At 42.0% G+C, this 12,824-nt stretch overlaps 1 protein-coding gene and 1 long non-coding RNA gene across 3 annotated transcripts; one reads left to right on the top strand and one right to left on the bottom strand.

Annotated features, from left to right (window-relative positions):
• The first annotated feature begins 585 nt into the window (after positions 1-585).
• Positions 586-9,189, top strand: LOC139999257 (uncharacterized). The gene is made up of 3 exons (XR_011804601.1): positions 586-721; positions 6,103-6,219; positions 9,051-9,189. It is a non-coding gene; the product is annotated as an uncharacterized lncRNA (long non-coding RNA).
• Positions 4,554-9,056, bottom strand: UTS2 (urotensin 2). 2 transcript variants are annotated; one of them, XM_005024238.6, is made up of 4 exons: positions 8,296-9,056; positions 6,085-6,186; positions 5,486-5,529; positions 4,554-4,836 (listed from the first exon to the last, which is right to left on the bottom strand). In XM_005024238.6, exons 1-4 carry the CDS (start codon positions 8,624-8,626, stop codon positions 4,720-4,722), a joined length of 594 nt encoding a protein of 197 aa, XP_005024295.3. In that variant the 5' UTR covers positions 8,627-9,056; the 3' UTR covers positions 4,554-4,719. The 2 variants fall into 2 exon arrangements, 1 of the variants encoding a protein (XP_005024295.3); XR_011804600.1 differs by lacking the exon at positions 8,296-9,056 and having other exon boundaries at positions 4,735-4,836; positions 5,486-5,633; positions 5,683-6,217.
• Positions 9,190-12,824: the final 3,635 nt, after the last annotated feature.

Genomic DNA, 12,824 nt, shown 5'->3' with positions numbered 1-12,824 from the left:
GGCTAATGGGGCAGACACTGGGAACAGAGAGTTTCGGGAAGCATAAAGCCACTGCAGCTGTAATCCGGTTTGACAGCCCAGAGATCCACGCTGATGGAGCAGCTGGAGAAAAAAAACACGGACACGGCTCTGACTTACGGGCACCTCCAACCAGCAGCAGAAAGCAAAACCCACCTTGCATTGCAAGGCCTGCTCATGCCCTGTGCTTTGCAGTTATGGTAAAATTAAAAGGGTGCTCCATGCAACTCATTTCATTGCTTGCAATAACGCAAGAGCAGTGTGAAGCTGCTGGTTCAAACTGCCAAGGATGCCAGGGAAGCAGAGCTTCTGCAGATCAGGACTTGTTCACCAGGGCATTAAAACACCTAAAAACCATGGGGCAGAGCAGGCTGCCTTTCAGGGCATGCGCTTTGGCTCTGTGCATGCATTTCCTTAAGGCTGCAGGGATTTCTCTTCCTTCCCCAGAACACAGCTGAAGAGCAAGTGTCTGGCGCTGGCTGAGCACCACCCACCTCTGCTCTGTCTTGCAAGCCAGCCTTTTCCACAGCTTCCTTATTTCCATGGGTTTCCTCTGAAAAGCTGTCCTGGGCACAAGTGGCTTCATGGCAGACACTTCTGACCACAGCGAGGGCTCCAGGGAAGGTCACAGGCAGGAGACATTCCCACTTCTCCCCGTGGGCTCTGCAGGTCGTGGTGGCTTTGAGGAACGGTCCTTGGAAAGGTAACGGCAGAGCCTGACTAACGCTGTCTGTGGGCACCTATTACAATTGTTGCATGCCTTTGTGGGATGTCCTGTTCCAGGCAATCAAAACTTCCTCTGATTTTCCAAGCTTCTCAGCCCCCTTTTGTCTTGTGACCTCTGTGTGATTGAACACCACAAATTTTAGGCATGGGAATAATGAAATGACTGGAGATGACAGACCTGCTGGCTTTCTCAAAGCTCATAGCTTCTTCCTCTTCTCCTAATTCTCCTGTCTCCTCCTGGGGTTTTACAGGCAGACTGGTTAGTATCCTGGAAACGATCTAAACCATCTGCCTTTAGACATTCTCCAACCCCAGCTGGCCTCAGGCATGGTTTTGTGTACCTGGTGGTCTCTGGAAGGGTGCTTGGACATTGTGCAGTCCCAAGGAAGTGTCACAGCTGCTGAAGGCACGGGTAGTGTTTGACTGCCCGTGTCTGGGGAGGGGATGCTGTGGGCACCGGGGTGTGTGGAGCTGTGTAATGTGGCGTGGATCCATCATCAGCCCCCACGAGTGCACAGGAGTGTGCCAGGCACGTAATGCTGTGAACAGATTATATTTAAAATACAACATTGCTGTGCAAAAACCATGACAACAACAACAAAAAAGCATATAGAACGGCTGAAACAGGGAAAATACATACTGCTTTTTAACTACTGTAGATGCCAACCTGCTTTAAAACCACCACATCCACTTCCAGGTGGTGGTAGAGGTTTATTTGGATGTGGACCAACACGCGAGGCAGGGTGCTGCTACCAAAGAGTGCCTTTCCCAACAGCTACTGTGATCCAAGGGGAAAGCAAAAGCTTTTAATGCAGCTGGATATTAATTGCCAAGCTCTGTGGCCATCGCTGCTCGCCCAAACCACAAAGTAACCCCCCTTGGTGGAGGCGCGTGGGCCTCGCGGTGCCTCCGTGCCGAGCAGGCCTCACCCCCTCACTTGGACACATTGCTAGCAGGGCGAGTGGTCAGTGACCCATCCAGAAATTACATTTGGTATTTAGGGGGGTTGAGAATAGAAACCAAAAATCAGGGGTGAAACAAATAATGACTCGTTTGTTTTCTTAAGGAGTGAATAAGACTTATGCAAAGCAAGAGGGTTATCAAGCAGGCTTCTCTTGCCGCAGAACAGGTACGGCACAGACAGTAGGGTTTTATATTTCCTCCTTGTTGTCTTCCTGCCCTAAAAATCAACTTTGTTCTCGTGGGAAACACTTTCAGCTCCTACTCCTGCCCCCTGCGGTGCACGTGGTCCTGCTCTTGCTGAGCATCCCTGCATGAGTGATCTCAACGATACCCATACAAAACGCAGCAGCTACATCAAGGCTGCTTCTCTGCATGGGCTGGAAAGGAAGCTTAAGGCGACGAACTCATACCTAGACACACAACTTGTCCTCCTGGATCCTAGACCCTGTGGCATATGGAGTAGCTGCAGCCATAACTCCCACCAAAAATGAGCTCCCATGGGGTGGAAGCATCAGTTGTTGCTCACATGGAGCAGTTTGGGCAGCAGTGATCACGCAGCTCCAAGTCCCTCAGCAGATGCACTCTGCCCTCCCACGTGTGCCTCTGTGCCAACAGCACGCTGAGCAAGCCTGAAACACACTCACCGCTGTGACTAACCCCCTGTTGGAGACTTCGTGCACACATTTCCTCCCTGTTAATGTGAAGCTGTGGAAAACCCCTCTCTTGGTCTGTTTCTTTATTTTCTCCTGGAACAGAGGCTTGCCAACATCCATGTGCTGCTTCATGGGGGAGCCCCAGCTCCTCACCTCATTACAGTCCCATTTCTCTGATTTCACCCCTGTATTGCATAACCCAAATCCACATCCATGCTGCTGTCCCTATGTTTCACATCTACCAACAAAGGCTTCCTATACCTTCAGAAAATCCCCCCAAAGCCATTTCCTTTAGCCAGGCTCTGATGAAACATCCCCAGACCACCTCTAGCATTACTGTGCCCTTCCATACAGCTCCCCAGCCTCTGACCACAGCCATCCCACCCCGGGGAGGACAAGCACAGCCCTCAGCTGTGGCCTTACCATCAGAAGCCGAATGAGCTACAGCTTCCTGATGGCCCCACCACAGCTGGTGCTGAGGGTCCTGCACTCTGGCCTTAGGGTGGGCTCATTCCCTCCCTGGAGAGCTCGCCAGCTGATTTCTGTGCTTCATTATTGCTTATGGAGAGAGTGATGTTTCCCCTTCTCGCTTGTGCTGTTAGCATCACCACGTTCATCTGCCCCACTGAGCCGCGCAGGGTTAACGATTAATGTTTGCACAGCCCTTTGAAGACGTGAAGGGGCTCTGTTTTTCTTGCTATGCAGGAGAGGTTCTGCACCAAACCCCACCGTATTGTGTTTGGCCGCTGGATGTCACAGCTGCTCAATGCACCATGCAGCGGAAAGGAGGAAGGAAAAGTGCTTGCGCAGCGATGGGCAGCGGCCGCCTTGCCAGAGCTGCTCCGTGGAGAGTGCTTGTTTGTTAAGGGGTTCGGGGTCTTTGCGAGTGTCTACACCACACTAATATTGATTTCCAGAGAGACCGAGCAGCAAAATGCTTCCTCTGCATGGTATAACACTGAGAAATTGGGAGCGCAGCCAGTGTTTTTATGGAAGGAGGTGCAGATACATATAAAATATTAATAACGCAGCGTCTCAGAAGATGAGCAGGCATTTGCACACACCGCCAAGCTGTCTTGTCACTGAATGGTTCCTTTATCCCACCCACAACACCTTTGTGTGCCTTGCTGGAGGCCTGACACTGACTCCATGGGGCTGTGCCGTGGGCCCTGGTGCGATGGAAACGCTCCTGCCAGCACCCTTCAGGCCCGTGCCCAGGCCACATTGCTGCCTGCCTCCCACTACAGGCAGAGGGAAGATCTGACACTGGACACTGAAAAGGAGAAAGGGTTATATTGAAACAGAAAAGGGGAAGTTGAGCCAATTAATTTTGAGAAGAGTGAGTAAATCTTTGGAGATACTAATCAGTTTAATAGAACAGACTTTATCTTTGAATTCTCGGTAAATAGTAATCGCTTGCCAGAGCAGTCATCTGCGAGGACCTGTGTTAGCATTATAGAAAAAGCTCAAAAGAAAACACCAGCAAACTTTACTACTTGTGCTGAATTATTAGGATTTGTGACACATCTGAGTTCATTTTTTTCATGGTAATTCTCAGCAGGTAGTGGGAAAAGCAGCAAGTATTTTGCCAGTAATGATTCTTCCAAAACTTTCAAAGAAGAGAAGAATCAGGAAGCAAAAGAAAAAGAGACACCTCATAAATCCAAATGTGAGTCAGCCTGGGTGATGATGGATCACACACCGGAGCAAGTTCTAATGACATACCAAATGCCCAACAGGTTAGAAAACATCAACAATTTGTGACATGCAATTTGGAATTGTGCATGAAAGAACTGTAGAGTTGACCTTTCTGTGAAGCAGTGTGAAGTTTATGAAAAGTATATGCTGAACAAAGTAGGACTTCACAGCTCAGAATGTTAGTGCATGTCATAAAGGCTGATGTTGCCCAGAGACAATTCCTAACTCTTTTGGTTTATTCATTTTAGATGCTATCAGGAAGTACCTGGGACTGACATCAAGTATGCTAGTACTTGATACAGGGATCAAGGAATACGAAGGAATCACAGAATATCCTGAGTTGGAAGGTATTCACAGAGATCATCGAATTCAACTCCTGGCTTCACACAGGACCACCCAAAATGGAATTCTTGGGTTGCATATTTGTCGCTTTGTACCATTATTTTAATCCCATTGTGCTGAACTCTAAGAAAATACCATGCTGCTCACAGAATATTTGCAAAACATCAAGAATTTATTAATTTCCAAGTAGCATAGAGTTTAAAGTTAGGAGCTGTCTTCAATTTCCTTCATTCTCACTTTAAATCAGGCAAATCTATATACACGTTTTCAGACATATGTATAAATTACGTAGCCAAACTCAGAGAGTTTGTTTTCCTCTTTACACACAGTATTTCCAGAAGCATTCAGAAAGGTTCCCACGTTTCTTGTACTGTTTCCTGTCCTTGGTCAACAGGCGGCCCAGCAAAGCAATTCGTGGGTGATTTCCGTAGAAAATCTGAAGTTAAACAGCATTAGGTTACTAGTGGGTGGTAAACAGAGAGAAAGCACGCTCTTCACTGCCCCCATCTGATCACCTCACAGTGTGTTCTGACTGGGGAAAAGGAGAGGAGAGGCTGCCCAGTGTACACCTCAGATTTTAGGTGATGCAGTAAATATAGTTCACGTCTTCTGCCTTTATGCCTTTATGTCTGTCTTCTGCCTATGTTCGCCAGCAGGCAAGAAAACAGTAATGATGTTCTCAAACTACCTAATAGCTTATAACAAATCTGAATGTACTGTGTAGCCTATATTGTAGTGGGTGAAAAGTGACATGCAGCCTTATACTGGTTGGTGTACTAAGTAGGCCTGCCAAAGCTGGAAATCGGCCTTTTGGCCTTTATTGACAAAGCTTTTATTATTATTATTATTATTATTATTATTATTATTATTATTATTATTATTATTATTATTTATTGTTCTTTTCCTTTTTTCCACTGCAAACCTGACTGCCAAGTGATTCTAGCTTCAAGAATTTTGTGGCATACTTTAGTCTGTGCTGTTTATTAAGTCTGTGGATCTTAAATGATGTCTTCATAACAACTCTGTGTAGTTTAAAATATGGGGTCTTAATTTCTTGCATTAGTGGAAGATGGTCATTTACTTACCTCTTTTACGTTTTCCCTTGTGTTATAGCTGTTGGAGGTAAGATCTGGTAGAGGGGAGACAAAATGAAAAGTTTTGTCATTTAGAAATAATGAACATACACAATTAATTCATGTGTGCCATAATGCTACAACTGACAGAAGGCTTGAACTGGAATGTTCAGAGTACCAGAAAGGAAACCCTTTTGTTGCAGCACGACCAGTTCTTGCTGTGGCCCATCATTCCTGCCGGATCCGAGGTACAAGCTGCAATATGTTTTTCAGCAGGCCTTTCTTGTATCTGTGGACCCCCAAATATTCTATGAGTATTAATTCTGCACTTTCTGCAAGCATTGCTCTGATTTTACTATACGATGGTTTTGCTAAACTAATTTGAAAGCTTTTCCAGCTACTACTAAGCTGCAAACATGGCTGCTCAGCAGGTTTCCCCAATGTCTCAGTTAACTAAACAACAGGGGACTGTTGCTTATGCATAATGAAGTACTTCCATTAATTGCCTGGGAGCTAGGATGCAATATATGTGAATGCTTGCATCCTATTGGCACTACTGGCATACGCAAACTATTGGCACTCTGCCATAAATTGCAGTGGTAAAGCTTCACCTGCTTTATTGTCTTCAGTCAGTGTACTCAAGAGATCCTGCAGAAACTGAAGCAGAGAAGTGCTGCCCAGCCGCTCCAGGTTTAATCTTGAATCTTCATCTGCTGCAAGTAGAAGATGACAGAGACAGGCATATGGTAAGGGTATTTTGCTTTGAATCCCTGTTTCATTCAGTGTCAGATGATTTCTGATCAGATATGTTGGCTCCACCAACAAATTATCTTGAAATTTTGAATTATGCATCCTCATTTAATGAATACAATAGGGAATAGTTCTTCCTTTCAGAGCTTTGACAAAAGTCACCTGATGTTAATCTCAGATTGACATTTCTCTGGTAGATCTTTCTTTAAGATTTTTTTTTTTTTTTTTTAATTTAAACTAACAGCAGCCTCTCACATTGCTTGGAGAAATAATAAAGTAATCCTTCTGGTACCAGCTATAGGGACTTCAGATTTGTATGGTTTATTTATTTTTTATTTTTTTTTCAATCCATTTCTGTATCAACTAGTCCCTGCGGTAGGTTTATCTATGAATAAGGATAACATTTCCTCTTCAACTCTTATTAACCTGCTCTATTTCCCAACTATTAAATGCAATAAAATGGGGAGAAGGGCAGGGGTAATAGTTCTTGGTACATTTCTACCATTTTTCTCAATCAAAGTACGTACCAATACAGGTCACCAACCTGTTGGTTCATGAAGAGTAATATACCTGATGGAATTGACTTGTATGTGCATAGAGAATTTATAATTCTTTAACCAGCCTGTATCCCCAAAGCTGGTTGCAAACAGGAGCTCTTAGTGGTGTTATACTTGAGATAACACAAGGTTTTTGTAATCTGAACAGTAAATTTAATCTCTGCTAATGAATAGCAGACATTCAAAATAGTGGACAATGAGAGGGAGGTATTGTGAAACTCTAATTGTGTTTATTAATATATATATTTTTAATTACACTGTGGATTGTACTATGGAGTTTTAGTTGCTTTTACCCACCCAGATGGGTGAGACTTCTCACTAGGAAATATACAAGAAAACAAACTGTTGCAAATAACCCCCCCAACAGTTCAAAAGCTTGTTATGAAGATATTTGCAGACCTTAGACATCCAGGTTGTTAGTTTGTCAAATGTACAAAAAGACAGCTGCAAAGCACAGTGGGGATTTCAGTTTAAGACTGAATATGAATACTATAAATTCCCTGTTCTATGTTGAGCCAATTCATATCTCGAGCCCCATATTGTTTTTTAATTCAGAGCAGTGTTGGCAAGCAACTTTCCTTTGAGATTTAAAAACAAACAAAAAAAAAGAACTCTCTTCAATATAGAGTTCTGTTGCTGTTTTACCAAGCCTAGCAATTTTTTGTATTTGCAAGTAAGATTAAATAAGCCCAATGAGTCCAAGATTTACAAAGCAAACCTATAAATGTATCTTTAAGGTCCCTTCCAACCCAAACCATTCTACAATAAAACAACACAGCAGCTGTTTCACCTGCAAAGCGGTTCTACAATGGCTTTTTCGTAGTTGGCTTTCTGAAAGAATTTAGTTTTTGATTTGCCTGTTTTTACCAAGCTCATTTCACAAAGTCGTCCAGCACTGGTTGGGTCTGATGATAGTAACCCTCCAGACTCTGTGTGCAATTTAATGATACATCTTAGTCTTGACCTACGGTATGACTTCAAAATTTGAACGGCAAAGTTTAATTCTTTCACTGGGCTGGATGGAGTCTGCATTAGTGCAAGTAAATACATTGCTATTTTTGTAGCATAAAGCAGGCTTTCCTGTTCTTGATCTATATAGGACTGCAGTAAGCTACCCCCTTTTAAAATATACCTTCAGTTAAGCATCACTTTAGTTAAGCACAGCTCATTTTAAAGTGTGGCAAGTGGAGAGACAAGTTTCTTTAAATTACCTAATGCCTACCTAAGCTGCTTCAGAGATAGGTGCTGTATCTGTCAACTCACATTCAGCAAACAGATCATCTCTTGGGTCTCAAAGCAGCAGGAAAAAATATATAGGGCCCCCAACCTCCCCATTTTACAACAGTAGCACCCACCAATGATATTACTTGTGCTGCCAGTGTTCTGAAGTCATTCCTGCTTTTTCTCCAGCTGATCAGCACAGATAAAGGTCCCCTCTGAAGGCATACATGCTTCTCTTCTGGTTGCAATGCTCCATCCACTGTTTTATGAGCATTAAAATCAAAAGACTCTTACCTGAGAGTTGATGAGACATCTCACTGGTGTTGATGGTGGGGAGAGAAAAGAGAGGACAGGAGAAGCTGATGATGATGAGACAGCAGAATACCAGCTTGTGCATTGTTGCTGTGTTGAATATATTTTGTCTTTGTCGACCCCTGGAACTATGAACTCCTGTCTCACTATTGCCTCTGCTCCCAGTTTTACTCGTTATATAGCTGCTCATGACCTCATAAATATCATCATGCCTCCTCCACTCCCCCCCCACCCCCGCCAAAAAAAAAAATAATAAAAAAAAAAATCCAATGAATTTATTGCCCATTGATTCTAAATGGAAACCACTTTGCATTGATGTAATTTTTCAAGGTAACAGTTCACGGACAATAAATTTACTGTCTTACAGCTTGGTGTACAAAATGGATATTATATCAAACCAAGCACAGTAAAGTTTATATATCTGGCATAAAGAAAAGTAACTTCCAGTTATAAATCATGAGTTAACAAAAGGGTCAGACGTTGGTTGAAATGACCAGGGCTATAAGACAGCTGATTTATGAGCCCTAGCAAGCTTGACGCAAAGCATCTGATATGAAATATGCTTTTTTTTTTTTTCTTTTGTGAAATGGATGGATGTGTTATGTTTGGCATTCTTCTGCCAGAAGAAGCAAAAAAGGAAAGCTAAAGTATCTAGCTAATTTACATTAAAATGTTAGTGTAGTGGGTCGTTCGGTTGTTTGATGCTTTTTTTTTTGTTTGATTTTGTTTCCTTGTAGTATTTCACATCTAGTTATTTGAGAAGATCTTATCCAAGGTTGCCTTAGGGAATCATCTTGACAGAAAAAGTAGAGCTTCCACATGGAGACTTGCTTGAATGCATGTAGACTGCTTTGGCTGGTATTGAATGCAGGTGCCTCGCTGGACTGGGTGTCCCTTTTCCATTTCACTTTATCTTCTGTTTTCTTTACTTCCAAGTAATTACTTTATTCTGTGTACTAGCTTTTTTTTTTTTTTTTCCCTGTTTGCCTTTTGCTTTTATTTAATGCTATGAAGTTACTACCATGCTTAGTGTATTAATCTTACAACTTTAGCTTGTTTCCATCTATCTGATACATTTCGTCTTCTCTACTTACAATTTCATTTTTATATCTAAGAACTCACACAATTTATCTTCATTCTCTACAGAGCATCATATCTAACAATCTAGAAACATTAAAAAAATAAAAATTAAGAATATTATTTGAATTTTCTTAAGTTGTAAAGCTGATGTGTGTTCAGATTAGTAACAGAGGTTCCATAATTTTATTTTCTGCATCTCTAATCAAACATTTGTGCTTTCAAATCTGTTTCAAAATACTATGAAATCTAACTAATGTCACTATTGTTTTGATATTTTTAATTGTGATAACTGTAAGTTGCACAAGTTACCTGCGTCCTTCTTTCTTTGTTAACATTTCCTGTTGAAGATTAAAATTTTATGTCATGAATTCTGTGGCTCCTAGAACTATCTTCAAATTAGCAATATCTGTTACATTAGAATAGCTGGATTTCTGCTGCAGATTTAATTCAAAGAAAGCATGCTTTACATGTGCATGGTTAACAGGTTGTCCAGAGAAGCTGTAGACTCTGTGAATGACAGAATGATTGCTGTTAGAAGGCACCTCTGCAGTTCATCTAGACTAATCATCCCGCTTGAAGTATGCTAAGTCAGAGCAGGTTGCCCAGGAGTGTGTCCAGTCAGGTTTGACCAGCTCTAAGGATGAAATGGAACAGAACTTCAAAACTCAGTTAGACAAGGTCCTGAGAATCTCCATGTAAGTTCAAATGCTCTGCTTTGAGCCCAGAGACAGGGTGAAAGAGGTGACAGAGGACCTTCAGACAAACCTCATTTCTATATAAGTTCTTCTGTTATCCTGTGTGTATGGAGAGGTCCAGTATTGACTTACAGAACTCATGCTGCTGGTGTCTGAACTATAAAACCTGTTTCTCTGGACTTCGCTGAAGTGTGCGGATGTGACAAAATAATTTTCCTACAGAATTAACCTAATACATTTCATGTGCCTCTTTCCCTGTGCTTCCCTACAAGATAAATAAGTAGGTAGAGAGGAATTCTCTCTCCTCATCTGAGTCATGCAACATTTCGTTCCAAAACTGCGGACAGTTATTAGGTCTGATTTGATGCATGATCTCACCGTTGGTGCTGGATGCTCTGTACAAATGCTTCTCCTTCAGTGAACTATCAATGACAATGCCATTATCAATATTCACTCTGAGCATCCTCCAAGGAAAGCTAATGAAGCACTCTTCACGAGCAACCTTACGTCCTTTGTCTTCTGACAAGGAAGACTCAGCCTCTTAGAGCAATCATGAAGTGCGTCATGTAGAAGTCAGGCAACTTGCCCACAAATTATTGCCTTTACTCAGATTTGAAGTTGTCACTTAAACACTCCTTCTTCCACCAAAATGTCAAAGGCATTTTCCTGAGGTGACAGTGCACACGTCATTAAACAAAGCAAAGAAACAGCTCATCCTAAACAAAGGTACAAAACTGGGAATACATGGGTGAGGGAAGTAAACATGAATTGCATTTTGAAAATTTGAGAATTGATTTTCTCATCTCCCAGCCTGCTTGGGGTTTTTGTGCCCCAGGTGCAGGACCCGGCACTTGGCCTTGTTGAACTTCATACAGTTGACCTCAGCCCATAGGTCCAGCCTATCCAGACCCTCCTGCAGAGCCTTCCTACCCTTGAGCAGATCAACACACACAACTAACTTGGTGTCATCTGCAAACTTACTGAGGGCGCACTCGATCCCCTCATCCAGATCATCGATAAAGATATTGAAGAGGACTGGCCCCAGTACTGAGCCCTGGGGGACGCCACTAGTGACCAGCTTCCAACTGGATTTGACTCCATTCACCACAACTCTTTGGGCCCCAATTCAGAAAAGATTAATTTTTTTTCTGAATTGGGTTAAATTAACTTTTAGGTGGCTGTATTCTTTAACAGGTAGCCAGCGTGCCCCGACTAGTAACATGTACCTAGTTCTTTCAGGCTATTCTTCACAGAAAAACTTTCTCTCTCTGCTCATGCTGGTTTTGTCCTTTGGGCGATTTAAGGGAATTGATAATGAAATTGCTTCCCCGGAAGGTGGCGCTGAGAAACCTTCTGAACAAACCTAGAGTGCCTCAAGAGCAGAACCCGGCATTGAGTCTAATGGTGGGGCGTAGACTTAACGTTTAGGTCTCTAATACAAATAATTTGAGGAAAAGTAGCAGTGGGGTGATGTTTTTTTTTTTTTTTTTTTTTTTTTTTTTTTTTTTTTTTTCTTCTGTTCGTTTTCTCTTCTGAAAAAAGCTTGTTTTTCTTCTCTTCTTGTATTACATATACCTTTCTCAGCTAAAGATTATTTATTTATTTATTTATGAATGTGAAAACAGACTAAATAAGGTTAGAGATTTTTATTCTGGAGGAAGTCTCCATCCAATGTATTTCTTATTTTTTTGTTTTGTTTGTTTTTTTCCTTGAGTAGTTTCATTAAACGGAGTCAGCATCATGCTGCTGGTGTTAAATCTACACTGGGAGTGTAGAAGCATTTGAACAATCCTCTCAGACATAGAGTTTAACAATTAGGTTGCCCTGTATGGAGCCGGGAGTTGTCCTTGACGATCCTTGCAGGTTCCTTCTGACTTGGGATATTCTATGATAGCTCTCCCTTTCTCCCCTGCCCTTGTATTCTAGCTTGCTGAGAAAATTATATCCTCAGCAAATTGAACTATGGAGCTTAGTGTCACTTTCTGTTTCCCTCTACCTCTGAGTACTATAGACTTATTCTCATCTTTGCATCCCTGCAGTTCTGATCTTGAGATCCTAAACTCTCCCTGCCTTCTGTGGGAAGCAGCAATAACCTAATGATTCTTCATAGTTTGGGTGGTGAGGTGGGCAGGTCAGGCTGTTCTTTTGCATTCTTTCTAGCTTAAAGCAATAAATTACAAGAGATGGTGAAGCATAAGAGTTGTCTTCTACACTTCCCCACTTGGGACATTCATGCTTAGTTAATTGTATGATGATATGCCTTGTTGGTTTCTTATTACAAAACTATTTATTAGAGACTTATTAAGATTTTGCTGCCTTTGAATATAGTGCCCTGGTTCATTAACTTAGGAGCAAGAGGATAAAGCCTGGAATTTACAGTGAAGGATGGGTTAGGATGGAACAAAAGCAATTTTGTCAGAGGTGTCTTTCTGCTTTTTTATTATTTTTCTATTCAGATTTTCTCATTTGTTGCACACATTCTTCCTGTTTTTACTACAGAGGCTTAAGATCACTATCAGACTCATTTTTGCAAAATACAGTAGCTTTTGACTCTCCTGCAAGTGATATTAGAGGACAAATTTCAGTCAGTTCTGAAGAAGTTTAGTGCTTGGACAGAAGCCACTGAGTAATTAAAGAGGTCTCCTAATAATCATTGGCATTTATCTGTCCTACTAAAAGGCAGTAAATGAATGGCTAACACAATCTGACTTTAATTCTTTTACTTTGCTTTCCAAG

The sequence above is a fragment of the Anas platyrhynchos genome, chromosome 22 (genome assembly GCF_047663525.1).
Source record: "Anas platyrhynchos isolate ZD024472 breed Pekin duck chromosome 22, IASCAAS_PekinDuck_T2T, whole genome shotgun sequence".
NCBI lineage: Eukaryota > Metazoa > Chordata > Aves > Anseriformes > Anatidae > Anas > Anas platyrhynchos.
The sequence above is the reverse complement of the archived record's forward strand: the minus strand, read 5'-3'. Positions and strand labels throughout refer to the sequence as shown.